Raw genomic sequence first — 26,997 nt, forward strand, 5'->3', positions numbered from 1 at the left:
TGGAATTCCTCGTGCTATACTTAAAAGCAAAGCAGAAGCATCTTCACTCTACTGAAAATTATGTCTGAAAATTCAGAATTGTAGGGAAGTTTCAAACAATTGCAGAAGGACACACACCTTTCAAAGACAGAAGGGGCAAAAAAAAAAGAAAAAAAAAAAAAGATGAGGACCAGAAGGATCAAGGACTTAAGTTTTATCTTCACTTTTTAAAGATACTACTTTCAAGATGATAAACAAAATGATAAGGAACAAATGATTTGTATTTGATAAGAGCAGATTATGTCAAGCCAATCTAATTTCTTTCTTGACAGGTTAACTGGTTTTGTAGGTTTGAGAATGGAAAGGGAAGGAAACAGCTCTGTGTTGACATTTATAAGGCTTTTAGAAGTCTTCCAGAGAAAATATAGAAATTTGGTCTAGATGAAATTATTACAGGTGCAATAAACACTTCAGCAAGCACTGGAAAAAGTTGCCCAGAGAGGCTGTGGAATCTCCATCCTTGGAGATACTAAAAATGCATCCAGACATGGTCCTGTGCAAACAGCTGTAGGTGACCCTGCTTGAGCAGAGGGATTGGACTGGATGACCTCCAGGGGTTCCTTGCAGCCTCAACCGTTATGTGATTCTGTGACGCTGTGAACAATTTGGAAACTTCTATGCAAAGAGCAGCCAGCAATTGGTAGCTCACTGTCTAACTCAAATTGTAGGGATCCTACTGTGATCTGTCCTGAATCCAAAACTATCTGTTATTTTTATTAAAAATTTTGATGATAATATAAGAAGAACACTTATGAATTCTGAGGATGATTCCAACCTACAATTATAGCAAGCTCTATGGTGGAGAGGGTCAGAATTCAAAAGAAGCTAGATGAACTGAAAAAATGGTCTGAAATAAAAAAAAAAAAAAAAAAAAAAATCAAGTTCTATAAAGAAACATGCTAGGCATAAATGGGGAAGGAGAAATGACATGCACAAATACAAAATAGAAATACAATAGAAAGGGATATGTTTTTTACACAGAACATAAATAATCTAGATAAAAATGTAGTAGTAATGCAAAAAGTCAAATATGGCTGTTAGGGTTAATCATCAGAAAAAAAAAAAAAGAAAAAAGTTACAGAAAAGACACTTTTTGTTTATAGGACTATTTTACCTGGGACTTGGAAAATTATTATTTCACTTCATTTGATGACCAGAGAGAATATTGTGTCCAGTTTGGGACCCGGTTTAGAAAAAGTAGGAAGTTGTTAACATGGAAAACATGACACGTATGGAGTCATTGAAAGCTCTGTACTTGTTTAATCTAGAAAAGGGATGACTTGGGAGGCAGGAGGGAAGGCATGATAACATTCTCATATGCCTAGTAGCTAAGAATTGCAGCTAGTCCTGGAGTTCAGTGTAGAACTCTGCTAAAATGCCAGTGCTCTCTGTTAACAATGAGCAGGAACAGAGGTGACATGCTAGCTCTGCCTTTCTAAATGACTTGCACAGCTCAATAACAAAAATAATATGCACCCAAGTGCTCTCCTAAATTTGACTGTTATGCTCTGTCACTTGGAAATACCCTCCAGATATTCTTTAGAGAAAGATTTTTTGAACTTTTATATGGAGGAGAAATGAAAAAAGCTCTTGTAATAATAGCACGACCCCCCTCTTCCCTTTCATCCTCTATGCCCCCTTCCACTACCTTCACTCTCCCACTTCTCTCTTCCCATTTTCAAGCACCTCTCCTTCCCCACCTCCTTTATAACATCATTAATATGTTTCTCTAACACAATTTTTTTTAACTCTGTTGACTGTATCACAGCTTTTACTGATGTAACAATATTTTGTTTTAGTCTCAGTAATGTGATAGCAAACAATTCAAATGCAGTCACTCACTGCTACACTCTTAAGAGCTGCTGGAAGAACACTGAAACTAAATGTGTAAGCAGGCTTGCAGTTCTTTGAGGCTAATTTACCCTTGTAAAATTACAGGGATGCATTTCTGGCCACTTGAGATATATCTGATCCAGTAAGTTAGAAATTCTCGAGTCTTGGCTTCAGTCTTGCAGTCATTCATACAGTTTAAGCACAATCTCTTGTATGATTTTGACCTATGCCAGCTAGCATCTTCCCATAGGGCACCTAGACATAGTTCTAGGAATAACTTCAGCTGAAGACTGTGCTCAAAAGCCAACAGTCTTATTTAAGGTGGGCAAGATTTTATCTGTATGAATGGCCTCTGGTTCTGATTCTTGGAACTGCGTTCTGACAAGCAAGCACCTATTCTAATTATTTTAAAAAAATATTCATTTTTCAAAGCAAAGATAATGTACACTATTCTCCCTTAACTGTTAGACTAAGCCTACCTATAGGATCAACTCTTTTATTAGGCAATATTCTTCTCTTACTGTCCAAAAAAATGCTTTTGTCATCTGCCTTATCGATGTTCTGGATGATTCTGTCCTGATGGCAAAGAATAGTGCTCTAGCTTCCAGCTGAAACACTTCCATTGTTCAAAACATTTTTGAGATACATTGAATAGCAGAACTGCTCCATAGCTAACATGAATGGGTAGCACAGTGGTTATGGCACACAAACGTGTTTTGCTTTCTGTTTTTCTTACCAGACTTATTTTCCTCATCCTTTTTGTGCAATGAGCATTCTTTAGATAACCTCTTAGCAATCTTACACTTTAATATTCCATTTTTCTAATGATTTTAACTATTTGATCTGTAAAGGGAAAAGTATAGGTGTGTAATATGTATGAATATGGAGTATATAAAACTGTATAGCTGTTGTATGCTTCATGCATTACAGCAACAAATTAACTTCCTCTTTAGAGATCTAATGGGATATAATGATTAAACCAGTTCCTAAAAATCCGTTGTAATTCTAAGTGTTTGCAAAATATACATTTTAATAATCAATGAAGCATCTAATATAACTAACAACAATAGGTTGATAAATGTTTGATGAAATGTCAGTATTGACAGAGTGAAGTTTTTGAGGATGACTGTCCATTTTTTTAAATTATTCAGTGATGTACAAAATCCTTTGTTTATATGTTTTCTGTTTACTTCAGATTGTGTGTTATGTTGCTTTGAAAAGAAAATGATTAAATTGTAGGATAGAATTAACTGCTTATCTAATTCCCATTGCTACATGGAGTGAAGCGGAGGGAGCGTTTTTTGAGGGAGCTACAGAACATGCTTTTCTTGAGAAATATTGCATTATGTAGGTTGGGAGAGAAAAGACATGGTTTTCACCCAGACTTTAATCTTATATTTACTGAGCCAATTGTTATGAATAGTATTAAATCAACTCTTACCAACCGTGAGCCCAAAATTTATCACTGTGATGCCAGAATTTCTCATATATAGTTTAATACTGTCTTTTTGTAGTCAGGATTCTCAGTACTGCCCATTATTAAGCTTGTCTTATGTTATCTGCTATTAAGAAAAAAACCCAAATCTTTGTCCAAAGAAGCAAAGAAAAATTATTTCTTTTCAGCTATGTTTATGATTGCTAAACCTTACATACTGAGTATTTTCCCATGAGAATGAAGCTCTGTTGCCAGACCTGACTTTTTTAGTTATACAGCACCACTATTTCAGTCAGGAACTTGGAAGTTGATAGAGTTGCTACAGCTTTTGGTCTCCTTGCAAAAATCTGAAACAACATAGTCAATGTAATTTAGAGTTATCATTTCAAAAAGAAACCGATGAGTTTACCTGTTATATGTGACTCGGAATACCAAAGCAGCTGGTGTGTTGAGGCAGGGGTGGAAGGGTGCCCTAAGAGGACGGAATTTTAAGAGCACTACTATGGACCTCCATCTACTCTAACATACCTCAAAACATGAAGTATAGTTTGTCTGAAAAAAATTAACATATATCAGAGTTAAAATTTCATACACAATTAATCTTTATTTAGGGCACATACAGTGCAGAATATTATAGACTTAAAAGGGTTCTTTGAGTCTATATTAAGCAATTTAAGCCAGGTGAAGGGAACCTAAAAATGCACTGTGTCAGCTAACATGGTACATTTGCATTAAGAACATGCAGTGAAGTCTAGAAGAAACTTATTAATCTAGAATTTAAGTATGGCAGGGATACCTCATGAAAACTAGATCATAAGCTTTCAAATCTGAATTCTAACTGAGATATAAGAATAGCTGGAGGATACAGGGAATATATCTCTGTGTAAGCTAGAGTCATTATTTATGATATTTTTGTTTGCAGTCCTGCTTCCAACCCTCATATCTGTAATTCTAAAACCTTTACTTTACGCCCTGATAAGTCATTTTTCTCCTTAGTTTTGAAATGCTTTTACTTCATTCCTAAGGTTGTGTGGCAGTCCTGGATAAGTAAAGCAGGGTAAAAGCAGTAAACTGAGAGTATGCAGAAACAGTTATAGATACACAGGCAGCTGAGAGGACCAGCACCTTCAGGATGTGTTTAGAGGGCTAAGGAGCTAAGAAATGCATAATGCCCTGCTATAAAGAATTTTGTGCTGTCAGCAGTTGGCTTTGAGGAAGGAACTTCTTTGGCAAAAAGTAGACTGGAAAGAGTCATGCTAGAAATTCAGGTCACCTGTGAGGAAGCACATAAAATCTTTAAAGACCTCAGGAGAACTAATCTTGCTCAAGGCTCTCACAACATCTATGAGTAATGACATCACCCATATGAAATCATGCCAACTTACAGCATTCTTTCCAACCCAGCACCAAAATACTGAAATTAATGTGAAAATTAATGTGAAAATGCTTAAGTTAATGCAATGGGTACCAGAGCTTTGAGGTGGATATGTCTAGATTTTATTCCAAAAGCCAACAAGGAATTGTAAACTCAGAAGTCCAGTGTTATTTAATCAGACACACAACAGATAATTTTTCAAAATAAAGTAGATCAAAATAATTGCCTGAGAACAAACATTAAAGTATTCATAAATGGCTCCCACACACACATATACTTTCTGTCCCTTTGTGGGCAGTTTTTTAACAAGTCAGTGGCTTTTTGGATTGCAAAAAAACTCCACACAGGCTCCTCTGGGTCTCTCTGTTTTCTCTGAGGCTTGACTATGTATTTGCTACCTGCTGTGTTCAGCCAACTCCTAGTTTTTCCTTTTACGGAAGGCTTCATGCTGGCCATGTCCTTCACACTCTCAGTTGTCTTTCTATCCACCACAGCCAGCATTCTCAAGGTTTTCCTCTGGACGTGCTCAGCTTCTCACAGAATAAGGAACAATGTCCTCATCCACTGAAGAGGTTCTATCTAACTCAGTCATTCTTGTTTCCAGGCACATGACACAGTGTATCAGGTGTAGGCATCAAGGTTTTGGTTACAGGGGGGCTGCAGGGGTGGCCTTTGTGAAGAGCGGCTGGGGCTGCCCCATGCCAGACACAGACAGTTCCAGCTGGCTCCAACAGACCCACTGCAGGGCACAGCTGAGCTCATCAGCAAAGCTGGTGGCACGTCTGCGATAACATATTTAAGAAAGGGCAAAATGCTGCATAAGTGAGTGAGGAGTGAGGAGAAGAAAGAGTGAGTAACAATCCTACAAATGCCAAGGTCAGAGAAGAAGGAGGTGCTCCAGGCAGATATTCCTCTGCAGCCCATGGAAGAGACCACAGTGGAGTAAATGCACACACTGCAGCCCATGGAGGGCCCCATGTCAGAGCGGGTGGATATTCCCTGAAGGAAGCTGCAGCCCGTGCAGGCCCACACAGGATCAGGTTTATCCTGAAGGACTGCAGCCCATGGGAAGGACCCATGCTAGAGCAGGGAAAAAGTGTGAGGAGGAAGGATCAGGAGAGAGTAGCTGTTATGGACTGACCACAACCCCCATTCCCCATCCCTGGCATGCTGCTTGGGGATGGGTGGGGAGGTAGAAAAGTTGGGAATGAAGGAGTGAACTTGAGCGTGGGAAGAAGGGGGTGGGGGTGGTGTTTCAGTTTTTGTCTTTGTTTCTCACCATCCTACTCTATTTTTAATCGGCATTAAATTAAATTAATTTTCCTCAAATTGTGTCTGTTTTGACTGTGATGGTAATTGGTAAGTGATCTCCCTGTCTTCATCTGAGCCTATGAGATTTTTCATCTTATTTTCTATTTTATTTTTTCCCCTGCACTGTAGGGGGGGAAGAGGGGAGGGGAGTAAGAGAGCAGCTGGGTAGGGGACTGGCAGCCAGACAAGGTCAACCCACTACACATAGTAACAGAAAATAAAAGAAATTCCTTTCAACTCAATAGAGAGTCTTTATTTGTTTCCCTTGCGTGTATCCATTATAACTCATTACATGATTAAATTCCACAAGTGTTTGCTATCGGTATAAGCATAATGGATAATGCTCGGTTAATGAGCCTCCATTTGATAATTTTGGGTTTTTTTCCCATGTTCAGTGTATAGCTCCGGGTTTATTTACCAAACACTATTCAGTCTCTGCTATAAGACATAATTACTAAAGACTCCTTCTGTCAGATAAGAGTTCAACAATTGTGTAAGCTATGTTCATTGTCTTTCTATTTTTGATGCATAGGATAGTATCTGTAGAAATTAACAAGTAGTTTCTGAGTTCATCAGTTGCAGTTTTTTGACACTGCTTTTGGTAGGTCAAATAACCCTTACTATGACAGGAAAATTGATTTGTCCCACAATATCAGAAACTGAATAGATGAAATGGAATAATCAAATATGACTTACATAGTAGCAAAACTTGTATTCATACTTTGAACCTTAGTATCTTCCTATAGTTTCAGATATTCAGTGCTTTTTTTGGCTCTTTTTTCATTGTTTGATAAAATATACCTTAAAGCTCCAATCTTTTCTGACTTTATTTGGGTTTCTCTGTTCTATGAGATTGAAAATTGGAAAACTGTGCTCTGAGTCAGTGACAACAGCTAGAGAAAGTGCTTTATATCCCACATCAGTTCTCAGGCAATGCTAACAAATACCATTTGGGGGCTCGCTCTTCCTCTGATCTTACTCATTTTGTGTTTTGTTTGGGATTTTTTCTGTTTACTATCTGAAAAAAAAGGGGAAACAAACAAATTAAATCTGATTGTTTCAGGTGTTACTCTGGAATCAGATTCCTGCCTCGACCCAGGGATTCCTGTGAATGGCCATCGCCATGGTAACAACTTTAATATCCGCTCTACAGTAACTTTTAGCTGTGATCCAGGATATACACTGAGTGATGAAGAACCACTTATATGTGAAAGAAACCATCAGTGGAATCATGCATTACCCAGCTGTGATGGTAAGTGTCAAGTTCTTCAGATGGCAACTTTAAAGTCCAAGAAAGTTAATCTCCTATTTTTGAGAACTAATTAAGCTTATCATTGCTACTACCTCCCTTCAATTACACCAAGATCCATACTTTTCAAAAATTATTTTACTGTTAATAAAAGCCATACTTTACATGTCTGTATCAACTTTCAGTCAAGTACTGTAATGTACAGTGAAATTTACAGGTATATATTCACCAATAGAAAAATCAGAATTCTCAGAGGGTGCCACTGTTCAATTGTGAATGAAAATGGTGCCGTACAACTAATATTTTCGAAGCAAAGCCAATAAGCTTAATTTACATTTTAAACTTAGAATACTGAATACCAAAATGATTGCTCAAAATTTAGGATACTCAATACCAAAACAGATCCTGAACAGCCTATGTAATTAATTTTCTTGTCATACTTTGGTTTTGAAATTTTGTTTTTTTCATTAATTATTTTGGGGGATGTGCAATATGAAACTGTCTAGAGCTTTCATGAAACATTTTTTAAATGCTGAACTATACTAGCAAATATTTCTGTGCTCTTTTTTATCGTTGGATTTTTTTCTAAGATCTCTTTCTGTGAACTACGGAATCAACTCAATTTTTTTTGTGGAATGTTTGTATAGTTGCTACAAAATCCCTCTGATGATAGAAACCACAGAAAATAAGATCCAAATATAGCTAAGTGTTTCAACAGAGATAGAACCCAGCATCTCTGAAAATTCTCCATAAGCTCCTTTCATAAAACTTCCTATTTTCTCCCTTCTGGTTGCTAAATGATTACCTTTAAAAGCATGTTTGTCTTGATTAGGCTTCTTTCTTGTTAAGATATAACTGTGTTCTAAGGCAGTGATGAAAGATCAATGTGTGAACGGATAAGACCCAAGCCCACACCAACAAAGGCTCTTGCTTTAGTGAATTACTTACATTAGTGAATTTCTGACTCCCTTTTCAGGCCCAAGGTTTTCACTGACTACAGTGGAATGTCAAAGGGCAAACTTAGATTCAGCAAAGTATTTTAGTTTCTAATTCTTGTTTTAAACTGTTTTGTTAAATCTGAGCACTTACTGTCACTCAGGCTTCTAATACTCACTACAGCCTTCTGGCCCCATGCACAAAACATATAAGCTACCAAAAGATTATTATATAGTTAAAAGCTCTTAATCGCTACAAAGCAAACTAATCTGCCATTCAAACTCACCCACCTTGTAAACATTAGAACTTGTTCCTCCTTTGCAAGGACAGAAGCAAACTATTATTTTCAATTGCATTTTGTGATCAAATTTTAGACTGCATGTTCTTGGCACAGTTGATGAACTTCGGAGTGTCACAAATCTTCCTATAATAAGCTGTAATTTTAAAATGAGCAAAGCACTTTTAGTATTCTTCCATTGGTTTTATGGGTTCCTTTTGCTTGTTTGCTTTGCTGCAATGCGTTGAAGAAAACTATTGTAGAAATCTTAACTTTGAACAGTATCCTATTCTTTTTCAATTTACTTTGTACTAAAAATTGTGAATGTATTTTTCAGTTAGAACAGCAATATTCAACTCTTTTGTTTGCATATGAATGTTTAACTACAGAAAGATCTAGTTAATTTTCACTCATTGAAAGAGAGTCCTTATTTCCCAGGTCCATCACCCACTTTTAGCATAAATGTATAATAGAAAATTTCAAGTCTTTCTGGAGTAGGGCCTCTAGGCAAGCAGTATACAAGGGTCACACTCAGTTTCTTCTTTTTTCCTCACATATTCAACTACATTGAATGAAATAGTCTAAAAAGATGAAATAAAACTCACATTCTTTTAGGTAATCATTGTGTTAGTGTATTTGCCTTTTGAGGCTCAAAAAGTTGTGACCGAAATTTTTGGAATGTGACAGTTTTAACTGAGGTTGAAATGAGCATTTTACAGTCACCTGCAGACTATTGATGTTCTCAAAATTGCAACTTCAGAAATTAAATCAGCAGAATAAATCCCTAAGGGAAAAGCATGTTACTTTGTTTCATGACAACAAAGAAGAAAAAGAACTGTGTACAAAGACACAGTGGCTAAAATTACCTTTAAGTAATGTATCATTCTCAAAATACTATAATCTCAAGGTGGAGCGTAAAAGTAATTTTCTAGGGAGAGCTATATAAAAACAGATCATTTACATATTTTAAATTTTAAACTTAAAACTATGTAAATTATTTGTAAATATTTAATATCTGCTTTAAGAAATGTTGCACAGCTGAATATTTTTCTTCCTTCTGTGATGTTTACAGAATAAGAGGGATTTTGAATGAATGTATACTATCATTCGTTTATGGCATTATGAACCTGATGATAGCTGTAATTATTTATTATTAAGTAATGTTATCAACCATATATTTACTGTGGTTTTAGCCATGCATATTCTTATTTATGCTTATGTGCAGAAATACATATATACGGGCAAAACCAGGCTGGAAACATTTCCTTTCCTTCTACTTATTTATAAATATATATAATACATAAATTAAAAAAAAATAAAAACTTTAACAAACACCTTAGTCTAATAAGAAATGAAAAAAAGAACTTTAGCTATAATGCCAGTATGTTTGTATGTATATATATATTTTATATATACATTTACATACAAGTCCTGAAAGTTTATTGAACATTTTGTCATGTATATTTGCCATCTAGTTTATCCCTCTATGTGAGGAAGAAGACTAAAAGCATCTTAATGTTTTGTTGTTTTATTGTTAAATATTTAGCGTATTAAAATTTAAAAAAAAAAACAGCATAAAAAGCTGGACATCAACAGATGAGTAAAAAGCACAGCCATGCTATATTTGTAAGATCAGTGAGCAATTCAGGATGCAATTCTTAAACTTTAATTAGTTTCCCATGCAAATTTGAGCAGCCTAGTTTAGCAAATGCTAGTATGCATAAAATGTTTTCTGGCATCATTCTTGTGTCTTTCGAAATACTCAGTTCTAAATAAATTACTCATGATAGGACAATCTGAATCTTTGAAAGAGAGGAAAATACACTTTTTTTTTTTCCTGAACGTCACAGAAGAAATCAAATAGAGACAAACTTCTCTATTATTTGAAAAAAAAAAATTGTTTCTTAAATATTTTTGTTTGATAAAAATGGAATTAAATATATACCCTTCTAAATATATAGTGCAAGAAAAGTAGCTGCAAGATATTTGATTTTTGAGTTAGTTCACAAAAAAAAAATAATCTTATTTCTTAAATATAACTACAATAGGAATTAATACTTGAAATATTCTGGAACAAAGCTTTACTTATTTTTGTATTCTGCTAACAAAAGAGGCTGTAGATGAACAATAAACTCATTTTCAAGGACTAATTTAAGAATAAACAAATTATTGTCAAATGTGAATGTCATGGCTTTGGATGAATTAACTTCTTATTTTAATACTTGACTCTTTTTATTTGTAAGGGTAGTTCAAAAAGTGAACTAGATTTTTTTTTTTTTAATAAAACCCAGGACGTTTGTATGACTTCTGTTGTTCCCCCCCCCTTTTTCTCTTGTTAAGCTTTATGTGGTGGATATATTCATGGGAAGAGTGGAACAGTCCTTTCTCCAGGTTTTCCTGATTTTTATCCAAACTCTTTGAACTGCACTTGGACTATTGAAGTGTCACATGGCAAGGGTAAGAACCTAATATGAATTGCATATATATATATATGTAATGTCTATGTTTAAAAAATTCAAACACACAAACACAATAAAATGCCTTTTATGAATTGAGTTAAATTAGTGCTTTCTACTATTCTTTTGAGGAAGAAGTTTAATTTCCCAAAATGAATACCTTCAAATGTCGTGTTTCTAGTTTATGTTTATTTTGCAAGAGAAAAGTTCTTTTAACAGTTACCAGAGGAAATGTGTTTTTAGTCTCCCTTAGAAAAATGGGTAGAAAGTAGAAGAGGTAAAATATATGAAAATAATAGTTACTTGTTAAACAGTACTAAATTTTTCAGTGAAAGCTGTCAGGACCTTGTTGATAGCTCTTCTCCATTATTAAGTATGAAGAAGCAGATTTGATCTGTGTATTAGTAACCTTAGATTTCAGACTTAAATCATTAGGGCCAAAAATTGTATATCTTTATGTTATATATACACTAGAGTAACATTTGGATGCACAGTTAAGTTTGGCAGCTTATCCGTTAGGGAAATGTGTAAAAGAACTAAGGAAAAAAGCCTAGGAAGTACTAATGGTGTGTTACATACCACTGAATCAAAACATAATAAAAATATTCCTCAATCTCCTTTTTATGACAAGAAAATCTTTGTTATGTGTGATAGTCTGAGAAGTATATTGGAAGTTTCTACTTTTTAAAATCTTATGGACTGGATTTTTGTTTAAAACTCATATGGCATTTTAAATGTAAAATATATGAGAAGACTTTCTAAGAAGAATGTTGTTCCCCACAGTAAATAATTGTATTTGAAAATCTAATTGTAATTCAAAATTTAATTCATTACTGGACTGGTAGTTGGCAACTGAAAAAACAGTCGTGACTTGAGTAAAGGACTGGTCCCAGAAAATACGAATCTGTATATATTGAAGACCATATCTAAAACTTGTATCTGCTTTGTCCTTGTGTATGGGCACTTCCCTGAAGTTTGGAGCAAAAAACCAGAAGTGTGCTGGAGGAACTGCAAAAACAAAACATGAATACAAAATTTTAGCCAATTATAAAAGTATGACTACTAGTTTAATAATGAGATCATGGCAGAGATTATAAATAAGACACATACAGGAACTTGAATAAAGTCTATACAATACAAATTTAGTTTTTCAGAGTGTTGCATACAAATAACACTGAATTCCATCAATTCTCTTATGGGAGCTATTGATTTACAGTGAGCTAAGCAAACATCCACAATGCACGTATTGATTAGTTGAGCCTATGTGCTTCTGCAGTTTTTATTCTCTGAATTTCAGGTTTTGATTCCATGTGTAACTTTTTCTAAAAAACTTTCCATATAATGGAAGATTTACTTTCTGTGTCACCTCTGTATAAAGGAAGATAAAAACTTCCTATTAAATGCTTTGCTTTTCCCCCTTTTTAATATTTTTAAAGGTGTACAGCTGGTTTTTCATACCTTTCACCTTGAGAGTTCTCATGACTATTTGCTTATCACTGAAGATGGCAGCTTCACAGAACCAGTAGCCAGGTTAACTGGCTCAGTCTTACCCCCTGCAATTAAAGCTGGCCTCTTTGGAAATTTTACTGCACAGCTTCGATTTATATCTGATTTTTCAATTTCTTATGAAGGCTTCAACATAACATTTTCAGGTAAGAAATTCCATTCTGCTAAATATCCAGAAACTGTTTCCAGATAGTATTTTTACTTGTAGATAGCAGAAACATTATGAAGCACCAGTAAAAAAAAGTAAAAAAAGTAGAAGTATTTAGTGAGAAGACCTTACCCTGTTTTGAATATTATCTAACACAGAAATTTGTCAGGAAAATTCCCAGGTGCGTAAAGGTCTGTCACAGGTCATCTCTATGTCTACCTCAACCTTTATAGTGCTGAGCATAGGTAGCAGATCATGTGTTTTCAAAACTTACAACTTTTGCCAGCAGAAACTGGTGTGGTTTATAGATTCCTTCTACTGTTCAAGACCTTCCCACAAGGCAGTTACTATAGGGAAGGATTTCTTTATTTTATTCAGTAAGTCAGCTGTTTAAACATTCAGAAACTTTCGGTTAGTTTCTTCCCCTTACTAAATGGAGTTTCTTCCTCTGACTAAGTGGATTTGAGCCTACCTTCCATCACCCTCCAAGGTAAATGTTTTAGAAAATGGCTTTTCTTATCAGTTATCAGAAGTGTCTCTCTTCTAAGTGATCTCTTGGGTCTTTTGAATCATATTCTGAAGAATATAAAATCAGACTTTTTTGGTTAGAGTTGATCTTTTTCAAAGTCTTTTCTCAAACGATGGTCAGTAGTGAATATCTAAGGAAGGAAAAAACCCACAAAATAGAACAAACATACAGTGATACTTCCCTAGCATTCTCTGTGAGGATGAGGGAATGTGTGGCTCAAACATTTCCTGAGTTCATTGTAGTCCCTCTGCATGTAACAGCCCTGATTTTTTACAATTAATTTGTTCTGAGTCCACCTGAATTATTCATGATGAATATTTACAAAAGAGAGAAAAAAATAGGCACTTGAGACTTCTTTCTTTAAAATATATACATACATATTTGTTTTCAGTTTGATGACACCTGTATGATTTCTAAAAGGCATGCAAATAGGATTGCCTGATTAAGAGTATAGTTTTACTTAGGAAACTCAAGCACGCTTTTTGAAAATGTGGTCATATGTCTTTTCATTCACCTGGCCCTTTGATTTTTTGTTAGATTTTCTTCATCACATAATGATTTTTTTAACTGTAAGTCTCACTTCTAAAGCTGTTTGGGAGTTCAAATGAAATGAACCAAGAATCATATACAAAGAATGTAATTAAACAAAATTATAGTAAACCACTTACAGTACAAGCTGATTACAGCTGTTGAAATTAAGAAAATAAATGTAGTGTGAGTGGTACACAATAGATGATACATAATTACTGTATATATAGCCATAATAGACATATAGAAACAGTACTGGGTTTTGGTAGAGAACACAGCTCTGAAATACATGTTTTCCAAGTGTTCCCTACTGACACAATGCAACTAACTTGGTAAGCTTTTTCTTTTCCCATGTGGACAACTTGTCCCGTTTATTCATATATTATGTTTTACTGTCTACAGAATATGATCTGGAGCCATGTGATGATCCTGGTGTTCCTGCCTTCAGCAGGCGAATTGGTTTTCATTTTGGTGTTGGAGATTCCTTGATCTTTTCTTGTTTCCCTGGATATCGCCTGGAAGGTGCTAATAAACTTACCTGCCTGGGAGGTGGTCGGCGTGTATGGAGTGCACCTCTGCCAAGGTGTGTGGGTAGGTGGTCACATGCTTTCATTTCATTCATCAAATCGTTAATAGCACATGGCATGTGTCAGAATACTGGGCAGAGAACAAAGCTCTTGGGTTGAAAGGACTGATCCCCAAGCTGTACAGACTTGAAAGTCAGTGCAAGTATAAATAATGCATGTCTCTTTTTACTTAGAGAACAAAAATAAGAGGAATAGTTAGAATTGTAATAGAAAATAAGATTTAAATGTCTTGTGAGATAAAATGTAAATCTAATTATTGAATTGTATGTTTGCCATAATTAAGATAGAAATTTCTTATGTTGTCTTTCAGGGTAAAGAAACAATGTTTAGATCTTTTAGGTGAAAATAGCCTTTATTAGAGTCCTCCATCTGGTTTTAAGTTTTTTTTTTCATATTGTGTTTTTATTCTTGTAACCCTAAATTGTTGGGTTTTTTTACAGTTTATAAACTATATACTGTATTACAGCATTGTAAGCTGTAATTTTTAAAATTAATGTGCTGTTGTTAAAAAAATGTAACTATAAGCTCAAATTGAGTGAACAGTTCTTTTCTGGGAAAAGGTCTATGAGATTGGATTTTATAAAACTTGTAGTGTTGCTATATTTGATTTGTGAGATGCTTTTATCACTACCATGTGAAGTGAATCTCATCAGGTACTGTTGACATAATGCTTCTGAAATGTCAAATAGTTCCACACACCTCTAAATGGATTTCCTTAAAAGGGTTCTTGTTTTAAATAAGATTTTATTTCATTAAGGGAGAAACTCAGCTTTGGCTTGTTGCTTTTGTTTGTTTTAAAGGGATGTATCTCTATATCTGAAAAAAGTCGTATCACCTACATTGTATATGCATGTAAGATACACATATGTAGTTTTTATGGAAAAAAGTAAATAATTTATAATTTTGTTTTGAAAACCTAGCTTATTTAACCCATGATGAAAGAAAATAACAGATGAGAGAGAAGCCAGTATCATGGAGTTTGCCATACATTTGGAAATTCTATGATTTAAGTCTTAGGCTGTTTTCAGCTTGATTTGTCTCAGAAGTATCACTGGCTTCTTAACACTGTTTGTCTATGAATGTTGGCTAACCAAGTGTGCACCATCCTATATCATAGAATCACAGAATCATAGAACAGCCCAGGTTGGAAGGGGCCTTGAAAGATCAACTAGTCCAACCTTTTGTGGGAAAGGGAGCCTAGATGAGATTATCTAGCACGCTGTCCAATTGCATCTTGAAAACTACAGTGATGAGGACTCTACCACATCCCTGGGAAGGTTGTTCCAGTGACTGATTTTTCTCACTGTAAAAAATTTCTTTCTTATATTGAGAGCAACTTGTACCTGTTGCCCCTTGTCTTCTCCGTGTGGCTCCTTGTGAAGAGAGAGCCTTCATCCTCTTTGCACTCTCTAAGTACTCGAATACTGTGATGAGGACCCTCCCGAGCCTTCTTTCTCCAGGGAGAAGAGACCTAACTCCTTCAGTCCATATTGATTTAAAGTGTACAAATTTCACTAGAATAATATTCACATACTCACTTTGAACCTAGCATTTTATTTTCCCTAATTTTAAGTGTGTTCAGCTATTCTATAGCTGTCCATGTGTGTGAATGGAAAATTAGCTCCTTATTTCTCTGTTCTTGAAGAAAAGATGACTTAATTGTGCGTTATTAAAATTCTTAATAAGTTATATGTTAACCATTAGCTTTATCAAGGTATCGCTATGCTATATTCATGTGCAATTAAAACTGAAAATAGAAACTCTTGCTACTGTGTGTTGCTTAACAGTTGCAATGAAGTAGTTTAAAAATATGATTCTGTATCTGACATCTTAAAAAACATAGACAAAATATAGAAATGGAAAAATGCTTGTATATTTAAATGATGATAGTTTCTGTCTCAAAAAACCCCCAAAAAAAACCCAAACAAAAAAGAACCCTCAAAACCCCAAACACAGTCCTAGAGGACTGTAAGATGACTGGATATTATGACAAATTACTAGAAGACACAAAGTGGTATTAAGTGAGAGGTTACAAATTCATGATCTAACTCCCCAGAGGACAGCTATGTGTCCATCACCAGCTGTCATGTACCAGGAATTTAACTGGGTCCAGTACTATGGGTTGTGAGCAGCAGTTCTCAGTCTGCAGGTGTTTATAGTGGATGGGATTCAGATTCAGATCCAAACATCTGAATTTGACTGTTTGCAGTGTCATTGAATACATATGAGCAAGAATTTTAAGCTCTGATTACAGATAGCTAAGTCAATAAAGTCAGTAGAAATCCTGGATTTAGATATCTATTTTACAGTGAGATGAATCAGTCTCTGGGCACCATTTAAATGCCTAAATAGAGGAATTACTTCCATTTGCTAATTCATTCATTTATTTATTTATTTCTGATCAGTCACTGACAAAAGTGTCCGAGTTGGCCTGCTTGTTCCTATTGTCTCACCTGAACATCTTTATTGCTCTTTTATCATACACCTTGTTAGCGCATGTATGAAGCCTTGTGGCCAAGAGGTCAATTCCAGAGCTAAAGTACTTCTGTAATCCAGCACATACCACCTTTGGTTACCTGCATTTATGTTGCATTGGACCTACTTTGGATTCCCATTTCTGCTACATACCTGTGTGCTATTATTTCTCTACTCTGAGATAATCTAATCTCTGAAAAGTGAATTGATACTGCCTATAGTATACATGAAAAGATGGTATGCTTTAGGAGGGCTTTCTAGACTTTCTAGACAAAGATCCATGGATTAGGCATTGAAGGTATAAAACTTCAATCTTGAAATCACTTCTAGTTTCTGAGAAATGCATTTAGTGAATTCTTCGGACTTTTGAGGTCCTCTGGAGGAGGATCTCAGTACCACATAAGCAGAACCTGCCTTTGTAGTATCATGCTGCAGTTTAACCAAAGCAGGGGCAAAATTACAACCACTTTTAATTTGATATTGACTAAAAGTTCAGATAAATTCTAGGCCTGTCTTCATAACCAAGCCTTGCAAGAAGTAAAACAAAAACCTTTCCTTGTGGTAGGTGGTATGTAAGGGGGATCCCAGCAGTCCATTTTTATGTAAGAACCAGTTGGTTGCTGGAGTAAGAAATGTCTGTTGCTGCTCCTCTAGTTAAATTCTGAAAATGCCAAAGAATCAGTAAATTACATTAGGAAGGAATACATATGTATTTAAATGTATTTAGTATATAGTGAGTGAATATGTATGCTAACTGTTGTGACAACACTGGAAAAATAAGAAAATACTCTTTACTGACATCTTTAAATCATGAAGGATTAATTTAAAGTTGACAACATGCACTAAAATTATAATCTGCCAATCTTTATGTACACTTTAATGATGTAAGGAAACAAAAGCTAATATGTGTTCATTTTATGTAAGCTTTCTTTTTTTCCCTGATATATTTTTTACTACCTTTTAAGTGTTATTATATGGAAAGCTATCTGTGTCTGTTCCCAAATTCATCAGTTATCATCTTTATATATAAGATTAGAGATATTTGTTGGAATAAGAGAAAATTAAATGAATATTGTTCAGTTTCTATTCTTTGAAATTTTGAATAATTACTATGAAGTTCCATATGTACTAAGAATTGTGCTAGAATGATAAGCTATATAGTTGGTGTTGAAGATTTTACTCAAAATTACCATCCTGTAAACCTTACTTCATAAAATGGAAATTTTTGCTTTATATTATTAATTTTCATGTTTGAATGTGCTCTATTTGTTGCTCAATTTTATTCATGTGTCATTTGAATATAAATTTTGAACTACTATTGTTTACAGAACATTTATTTTTCAGTTATGTGCAGCCAACGTTCATATGAACAAGGATGCTTAACCACACAAAAGGCTGAAAAAGTTATCATTTTCAGTGTGTAAATTCAATATGAAATTGTTTGCTTACTTGCATTTCATTTCAGTACTTGTTACCAGACATACATTTAATTTTCTTAGAAGAGGAATCAAAATGCATGTCTGCACTATACTACGTAGCAAGAAAATCTATACTAATTATTTCCTATAAAAATTAGTATGTTATTTGATATATGGAATCTTCAAGAAATTATTGGTCTTGGGAAATTTGGGATATTTCCCTGTTTGGGGTTGTTTGGTTTTTTTGGTTTGGTATTTCTCTCCTTCTGGTGGGTTTCTCTGTGTTCTATTCAAACACGTTTATTTTAGTTCAGATATCATAAAATTGTATTGATCTGCAGGAATACTGTTACCTTGCACTGAAGAAAAGAGACATTTTATATTGTTGTCGTGTATGTTTTCGTTTTTTTTTAATGTTTTTATCTTTTAGAAAGCCTTTCCTACATAATGTACAGTAATAAGAGATTCATACCTGATATCTTGAAAATGCTCACTTAGTTATCCCCATAATGTGAATGACATATTACAACATTGCAAAGATTACCAAAGTATCAATAATTAGCTTAATGAAGTGTCAGGAATTGAATTAGCCATGAATATATAGGCCTAGTGTAACAACTTACTGTGCCAGACACAGGTATAGAATAATAGAATCATAGAACTGTTTAGTTTGGAAAAGACCTTTAAGATCATCAAGTCCAATCGTTAATGTAGCACTGCCAAGTCCACCACTAAACCATGTCCCTAAGCACCACATCTACACATCTTTTAAATACCTCCAGGGATTGGGGACTCAACCACTTCCCTGGGCAGCCTGGTCCAGTGCCTGACTACCCTTTTGGTCAAGAAGTTTTTCCTAATATCCAACCTAAACCTCCCCTGGCTCAACTTGAGGTCATTTCCTCTTGTCCTATCGCTTGTTACTTGGAAGAAGAGACCAACCCTAACCTCACTACAACCTCCTTTCAGGTAGTTGTAGAGAGCGATAAGGTCTCCCCTCAGCCTCCTCTTCTCCAGGCTAAACATCCCCAGTTCCCTCAGTTGCTCCTCATAAGCCTTGTGCTCTAGACCCTTCACCAGCTTCGTTGCCCTTCTTTGGACACGCTCCAGCACCTCAATGTCTTTCTTGTAGTGAGGGGACCAAAACTGAACACAGTACTCGAGGTGCAGCCTCACCAGTGCCGAATATGCCTGTATATTCTCCCAAGCATAATTTAGAGATACATATCCAATCATAAGTATACATGATAAGTCTGTAAGTCATATAGAAAGGAAATTTATTTACTGAGAGCTCAACATTTCCTTTTTATTCTTATTATGTTCAATTTTGAATAAATATATGGATGAGTTCTAAGACATCTGTCATTAAATCCATGTACAAGACCCCACTTCCGCATTGATCAAGAAAGCCTTTTATGAATTATGCATAGACAACTGGCACTTATCTAAGACAATATATCTAAATAAGTCTTTTAATTCAGTCTATGAAGAAAATTTGGTCTTTAAGAATGCAGCAGACTAAAGATATCTAAAATGCAACTAAGACAAATACAAGGAAAAAACCTCTGCTAAGCAGCTGAGTAAAACTGAGGGGGAAAGACACACTCAGTACCCTTCAGTTCAAGCTGCTTTCATATGATTTCTTCTTAGCACCAAGAATGTTTACAGAGGTCTGATTTCTTGCTGCCATGGCACCTAAGACATTAGGGGTGAAGATAGTTCACACAGACTACTTCTTTCTCAAAAGAGTGAAAAGAAACTACTTGTCCTGAAATGTGCTGGCTTTTGAGTGTACATTCAGAAGTTAAATCTGACCAGACTCATCTACATGATACACATGATACACATGATACATGATACACACCAACCTTTATATATCAACAAGGATTTTTTGGTCGTTCTAGGACACATGGTAATATACACTTTCATGATTCTTTTCATCAGACTCAGGATGAAAGCCCTTCAAATTTAATTGCATTTAATTTATAAACTAAACATTCACACAAGAACATACTGATTTGTATCACAGAAATAGTACTCAGTTTCATCTGCTGGTGAAAAACAACAAACCAACAGGGTTTCCAAAGATATTGCCATTCATCCTTCTCCATCCAAGTAAGTAATTTCAAGTCCTTCCTCCAGGATTCATCTCCAACATGTTCTGAAATTTTTTTCTGGTCAGAGAACCATTTGTGCCTTTCCACCATTTCTTCTCCTTTAAAGAGTTATTTTCCAGGTAAGGCAAAAGCAGAGCTTCAGAGATCCGATTAGCCTAACATCATGAACCTGCCATTTTTAGTCCAAGGCTTTGAGTCCCATAGGGACTGCATTATCATCATTTTCATTGGCCTTCCCTCCATGCTGTGCAGGTAGATGGTCTTCCCCTGAACTTCTAAGGTCTTTATCTGAGTGCCTGGAAGTTAGTTGGCTCTCAGAATAAGGCAGCATCCCTTCTTCTTCAGTAAGGACCCTCCTTTTCACAGCAAAAAGACACTGCCAAGTCTATCTGCAAAATCAGATAGATGTTCACAAACAGATGTCCTTGTAAATCTTATTTCCTTGTGTCAACCCTTTGCTATCTTGTCTTTTCAATTAGAATGACTTTAATGTTTCTCTCAGCCGTGCACCTCAAGTGGTTATGCAGTATTATTCCAGCTCATCACAGAGTTTTGAAGACTCTACCTAGAGTTTCCCTGTGGGTCATCACTCCATTTCTGAATGTGTCTGCCAGTTGGATCTCTCCCTCCTGACTAGAAAGTGGTTTGTGCCTACAGCCACCTACTGGCTACTATTTGATGAAAAGAGCTTTACTGTTAACAATTAAAAAGTGTGGAGAAGATTCAGGCCCTTAGAGGCCAAAATTACATTTGGAAGAGTTATCCTGTGGGTTTTACTTAGCTGGTGACTCCCTGCAGCCAGTATCCTACAGTAAGGCTTTTCTGCAGTTACCCACAGTATAAAGGGCATAGACAGTCTTTTGAAGGAAAAAAACTGGATGGCTACCTTTATGTAACTGTTCTTTGAGATATGTTGTCTAAATGTACATTCACAGTGTCCTCTTTTACTCCTCTCCTCAAAATTCACTGTAACTGAGAGGAATGCGAGATTGAGGGGAAGAGAGAGAGTAACACTGCCACTTTGCTATTTTGTGTGATGCACAGAACTAATGGAATTAGGAGCACATTTCTATAGATAATGTCAAGGTAAAAATACCCTCCTAGCAATCCTGGCACAGGGCTACCTGGAAAATAAACATGCACAGTGTCTTGAAGAAGAAATGTCACAAAAATAACCCATATCTTTAGATTTGAGAGTACTGATATAGGCATCTAGTTTTTTACTATTCTGACACAGATTGTCACCTATAAGATTGTTAACATTATCATCTGGCACATTACTGTAATTGGCATGTTTGTCTATGTGTTGTAGGTTTCATTTTCCAGATTTACTTCTAAATAATTTAATTATAATTTTAAATTACTTGGTTTGTGTTTGTTGGTATGCTTGTGTGTCGGTAAAAAACAAGCTAATGGAGTACAGACAAGCTTCTCCTGATTATCTTTTGTCTAGTTGAGAATTGAAAATGGAAAACAATTTCTTTCCTCTTCATTCACTGGCATCTCATCCTGTGTTATTATTCATTGTTTTGTTATTATTGCTTCAATTATTATTCCAGTATTTTCCAAAAAAAATGTATTTTTTTCAAAAACGTGTTTGATTACTAATTGTGGTTATGATGGGTTAGTGACACTACTTCCACATATATAATTTATTCCTATTATGTCACTTGCTTTTACATGGTTGCAAGTGTGTATATACATTTATAATTATTTCATGGCTGTGTGAACAAAATTGCGCAAGAGTGTAAACACGTATTCTCCTCATTTTTTTCCTTCCAGCAATAGCTCTTTTTTTCTCTACCTATAATTACACAATTCTGTTGCAGTTTCATTTACATTTCACAGTTGACTACTTTTTCCTGAGGACAAAGCCCAGCTTTTAGTGAGTTGGTCCTCCTAGAGTACAAATCCGAGACTAAAGCTCCTAGGCAGTCACTCACTTCTGCACATCCCCAAAACTGTGTGAATCTCAGAAGATTGGTGAATACTGGGGTCCAGAAATGATGTGGAACAACTCCTAGTCTGTTAAGTCCCTGATTTTGAGGTTAATGTCCACTGAAAGGAGACAATCGCAATCAGGTTTTGGCTGCTGTCTTGTTGTCTTCATTAGCCTTTTAAGCAGGAACCACACAATTTTTCTGGGAACCTGTTACTAAGGCAGATTTCCTAGATCTCATCTAGCTAACCAGGACTATGCCTTTATTCGTACTTTCCTTACCTTCCAGTTTGCTTTAAGTCATACTAGTCAGGAGCTTTCTACAACTCTGTCTTGGGGTTGTTCTACTGTTAAAAAAGGAATTGGAAGACTCATAGGTTAAGAGGAGAAGCATTCCTATAAGTATTTTTTTTAAATTGAATGCAACAATTCAATGAACCAACACAATGAGCACTAGAAATAGATCTCAAATCCAGAAAATGCTCCTCCTCCCCACTATGTATACATTCTTCCAGCTCAGTGCCATACTCCAAACACGCTGCAGTGCAGAATGCTGTTCCTGACCTCATGAATTTCACATTCCCTTCAGCACACTGGCATGGCTTTGTCATATAATCATAGAATCATTTAGGTTGGAAAAGAACTTTAAGATCATAGATTCTAACCACAAACCTAACACTGCTAAGTCCACCACTAAACCATGTCCCTAAGCACCACACCTACACGTCTTTTAAACACCTCCAGGGATGGGGACTCAACTCCTTCCCTGGGCAGCCTGTTACACAGGCAATTGTCAGTACTGAGAGAAGTTAGATGCTGCTCTGCTTCATTATTTTGGATACCAGTGGCAAGCATTCTCAGGCTTGGCAGGGAGTAGGGTATGTGCAAAAGCAGAAATGTGACATGAAACAAGATGCCCAGTGAGTATGCACATTTCCAGAGATAGGTGGATGATAAGCAGGGGCTGAGGGAGAGGAGGGAGTTTAGATTGCAGCATCGAATATCTGATATACACCTATATCATCTCCTAAGTACTTTTTGAAATGTGACTTTATTATTTGCAGTGATCCTCTAACAGGTGAGGAATGAGCCTTTTAGTTTTGGTATTCCTTTATGGTGCACTATGATATGCTGATGAAATTCTGAAAGAGAGGAGACATTTCATTCTTTCCTTCCTACTTGCCAAAGATGTGCTGTTCACTGATTATTGAAGACAATGGGTAGAAACCTGAGCGGAGACACCTTTACAGTGAATTGCAAGGTACAGTGCCCAAGTGTAGGTACCTTCTCTTTTCAAAAGACATTTCAGAAATTGCTAGTTCACCCTGCTGGATTTGTTAATCTCTGAGGGGTACAATACAATAAATGTATGCTTATTAGATCACAGAAGATACAGCTCTGCTATAAGAAAAATTTAGGTACAAAATAATAAATTTAGTTTATTCTATCATATTCTGTCTGTAATATTAGTTGCAAAATTAAAACAATAGTAAGATTATAAGACAAAATAAAAGTGAATATTTGGTTGTATTTACTAATAATTTCTTTTAACTCTTTAATATCTTGGCTAATGTGAATGACATTTACATAGCTTCTCTACTCAGCTTTATGGCTAAAGAGCTATGCTTGTTATTAGAGATGGTTATTATTTCCCCTGTTCACAAGGACATGTAACTAAACACTTTGGTCACCTCTTCCAGGATTTAGGCATTCAGATATCACACGATAATGGGAAGGGAAGTTTGAATTAGTTTTTCAACTCTCCTTTCCGAGATTGTCTTAACTTAGATTTTCTTTCTATTACCTGATTTGCACGCTGCTTCTGTCTACTTGTCTGGGTTTTCCCTGCTCACTATCTCCTTAAGAAACTGTGATAAATTTTACTTAGGATATAAAATGAAAATATTATTTGTACACTATACAGTGTACACTATATTCAGTTCAAACTAGCCTTTCATAGTAAGCATTGCATAGAGTTCAAGCATAACACATTAATACAACAAATTTAGTTTTGACTGCTGCGGGTTTTTTTTGTTTGGTCTGGTTTTTAACCTGCATTACTTTCTTATCCTCCATTAGTCATTCCAAATGTATGGAGTGTTCCTAAAGCAAGCTGTGAAAAACTTAAAGGATAAAGCTGAAAATAAACAGCTACTTAATGTTTTAATTTCACATTTAAGTGGTGTTGCTCCTTTATTAAATTTTACATGGCACTTGATTTTTAATGGTGCATTAATACAGTATTTGAGTAAAATCTTCATCGAGGTATTGTTCACTGGTATTCACATTAAAATCACATTAATTTATCATATTCAGTTGTTATAATAAATACTACATGAATAATTAATGATAGGGTGCTACAATAAATTGCTGACACTTTAATAAGCTGTTTCTTTTTAATAGTTTAGTTAGTATTCATTGCAAAATCATCAATTATAATTAATATACTTTGTCATGTTGTAGCATTGAGTTAATTTCCATCAAGATTGAAACATAAGTGGGAACCTTGTTAGCCTGAATAGCACTGGAGATTTCTGTGAGACCCTTGAGATCTGGCATTCATTGTTTTCTTTATATTCTCTGTAGCATAAAATTTGAATTTGAGTTCACCTTTGAGAAGTCAAACTAAGTCTGAAAATTGCTATTCATTTTTATCTAGTGTTCAGGCAGAGAGTGCTCTCATTTAAGAGCTGCTCATAAGCAAAAAATCTTATATAACATCAGTAGTTGAATCTCTGAATCTTCAGACAGTATCCAGGATCCACTGTACTTTGGAACTCTATATTTAAATGCTGTCACATTTAAACTGTTAAATCTTTAGGTTGTTTCCTATTTCATCAACATATTTAATAAAGTTATTTAATAGATTTTTTATAATTTCAATTTCTTTATCTTATAACATTGCATTTTTATAAATGAAATTGAAAAGTGTTTTTTTAATCACTGTTTTTTTAACCCCTCATTTTTCTGTCAATGTTTAACAGAAAATTGAAGATTTGTTTGCGTTAGTGTTTGAGTCTTACTGCATATGAATCTTCGGTGCAATACAGTAATTACAGGTTTGAGTTGTCTCTGTTTCAAAACCGAAACTTTAATATTGAGGAAAGACTAACAGATTTGATCTGGTGCATAGTGGGCACTCTGACTCTGTTTTCAAAATGAAAAGAAGGAGTGATTTTTATGAGACCTTAATCACCTTAAGGTGAGACCTGGTATGAAATTTCGATCACCTACAGTCAGAAGGAAAAACAATTGCCTCAGGTCACCCTTTTGCCTTCTTTCTACATTTTAAGGTTGTGTATGCTAAATATTTTTTCTTGATAAGACAAATAATGTGGGGATGTTATCTTCATAGCTCATTATCAGATAATACTAGAAAAAGTAGACAAAAATCTCATAAATAAATAAATAAATAAATAAAAAATGCCCTCACCTTGGATTCTGCCAGTAATCCCCTGAGGCCAATTAACATCATAGGATTTGTTTTGAGAACCTGAGTAGTGTCTTATGTCAGTGGCATATGGATTGAAAACTAATTAAACAAACCTCAGAAAAGGCTTTACCTGCTGTTTAGTCCTTCCTTTCCTACTGCATTACTCTTTGCAATGGAATGGTACAAAAAAATACAGAATAAGAGGTTTGTTTTCAGCAAGTCATTTCAGTAAGATTTTCAATGAGGTGTTCTAACCTCACCATCATCATACGTCTGTTGCTTAAAGAATATTGAGAGATGCTTACATGCACGTGCTTTATTAGTGCAGTCCATAGCTGATGACCTTCCTTGACTTGAAATCTATTTTAGAGAAGCAAACAAGGAGGTAAAAAAGGGAAGGAAAGAGCAAAAAAAGGGAAAGCCACTCCTCAAGCACCAGCTGGGAAGAGGAAGAGAGTCCCCAGACAAATATCTCTCCCATAAAGGTAGTAGTGACAATGATGATGATGGTAATGACAAAAAAGCCAACATCTTCCTGCTTTCTCCCTAGTACAGTTACATTTTTAATACAGACCTTCTCAAGCTCCTCATTAGTAGTTTATGATACTGTTAGCACTGAATGGAGCATGTGTGAGTGCTGCAGACTAAATAGTAGTTAAGCTTTGTGCATGTATAGTATTGTGTAATATTTATTTTGTATTAGAATAACTGTTATCTGCTCATTATCTACTTGGCTCTATTCCGATATGAAGTTACAGGCTAAAAGCCACCAGGTTTGGAGTGATGCAATCTTAGTGTAGAGTTACAGGCTAAAAGCTAGAAGGCGAAATAGTGAGAAGTGGAGTGAGAACAGTATGATTTAAAAATCAATGGCAGTCACTTTTTAGGAGAAATCCAGCATAAAAGTGGTTCTGAATTCAGCAGTGCCAGCTGAGAACAAGAGCGCTTGTGGTGCCAGAGTGAAGGCACTGCACAGCAGCCTGGCAGTGTGTAGATGAAAGGTTACAGGCTCACAAGTGAAGGTCTGTCTGCAGAACCAGAGATGAAGGACAGCTAACATTACAAAGATTAAGGCACTGTGCAACAGTGGTGGTATGGAAACTGTGTTCACCTTGGCTTGATGTAGCATTACAGTTAACCGTAAGCTTCATCTCCTTGCACTGCATTTGAGTTTGTACATGAAGCTGTGCTTGATTCCAGTCATGTATTGTGTCTGCCCTGCAGAAGTCATATGCTCAGCTTTAGAGACCCCTCAATCAATGCCTGTGGAGAAACCCTAAGTTTTTCTTACTATGTGAAGACAGAGCATACGATGCTTAGTTCAGCTTTATCCATGATCCCCTTTGCTCTTGTTTTAATGTTGTATGACCATTCTACTAGGTAATAGTATTGTCCAACAGCAACAT

General features: G+C 35.5%; 1 protein-coding gene across 1 annotated transcript in view; it reads left to right on the forward strand.

Moving 5' to 3' along the window:
- Positions 1-26,997, forward strand: part of CSMD1 (CUB and Sushi multiple domains 1) — a gene marked incomplete at both ends in the record, with an annotated part of 1,257,610 nt that overhangs the window by 950,572 nt on the left and 280,041 nt on the right. The window contains 4 exons of the mRNA XM_082305706.1: positions 7,057-7,245; positions 10,796-10,912; positions 12,348-12,563; positions 14,025-14,213. Coding sequence (XP_082161832.1) covers positions 7,057-7,245; positions 10,796-10,912; positions 12,348-12,563; positions 14,025-14,213 — 711 coding nt within the window. The remainder of the gene's footprint in view (positions 1-7,056; positions 7,246-10,795; positions 10,913-12,347; positions 12,564-14,024; positions 14,214-26,997) is intronic.

The sequence above is a fragment of the Platalea leucorodia genome (genome assembly GCF_965183815.1).
Source record: "Platalea leucorodia genome assembly, chromosome: 3".
Taxonomy (NCBI): domain Eukaryota; kingdom Metazoa; phylum Chordata; class Aves; order Pelecaniformes; family Threskiornithidae; genus Platalea; species Platalea leucorodia.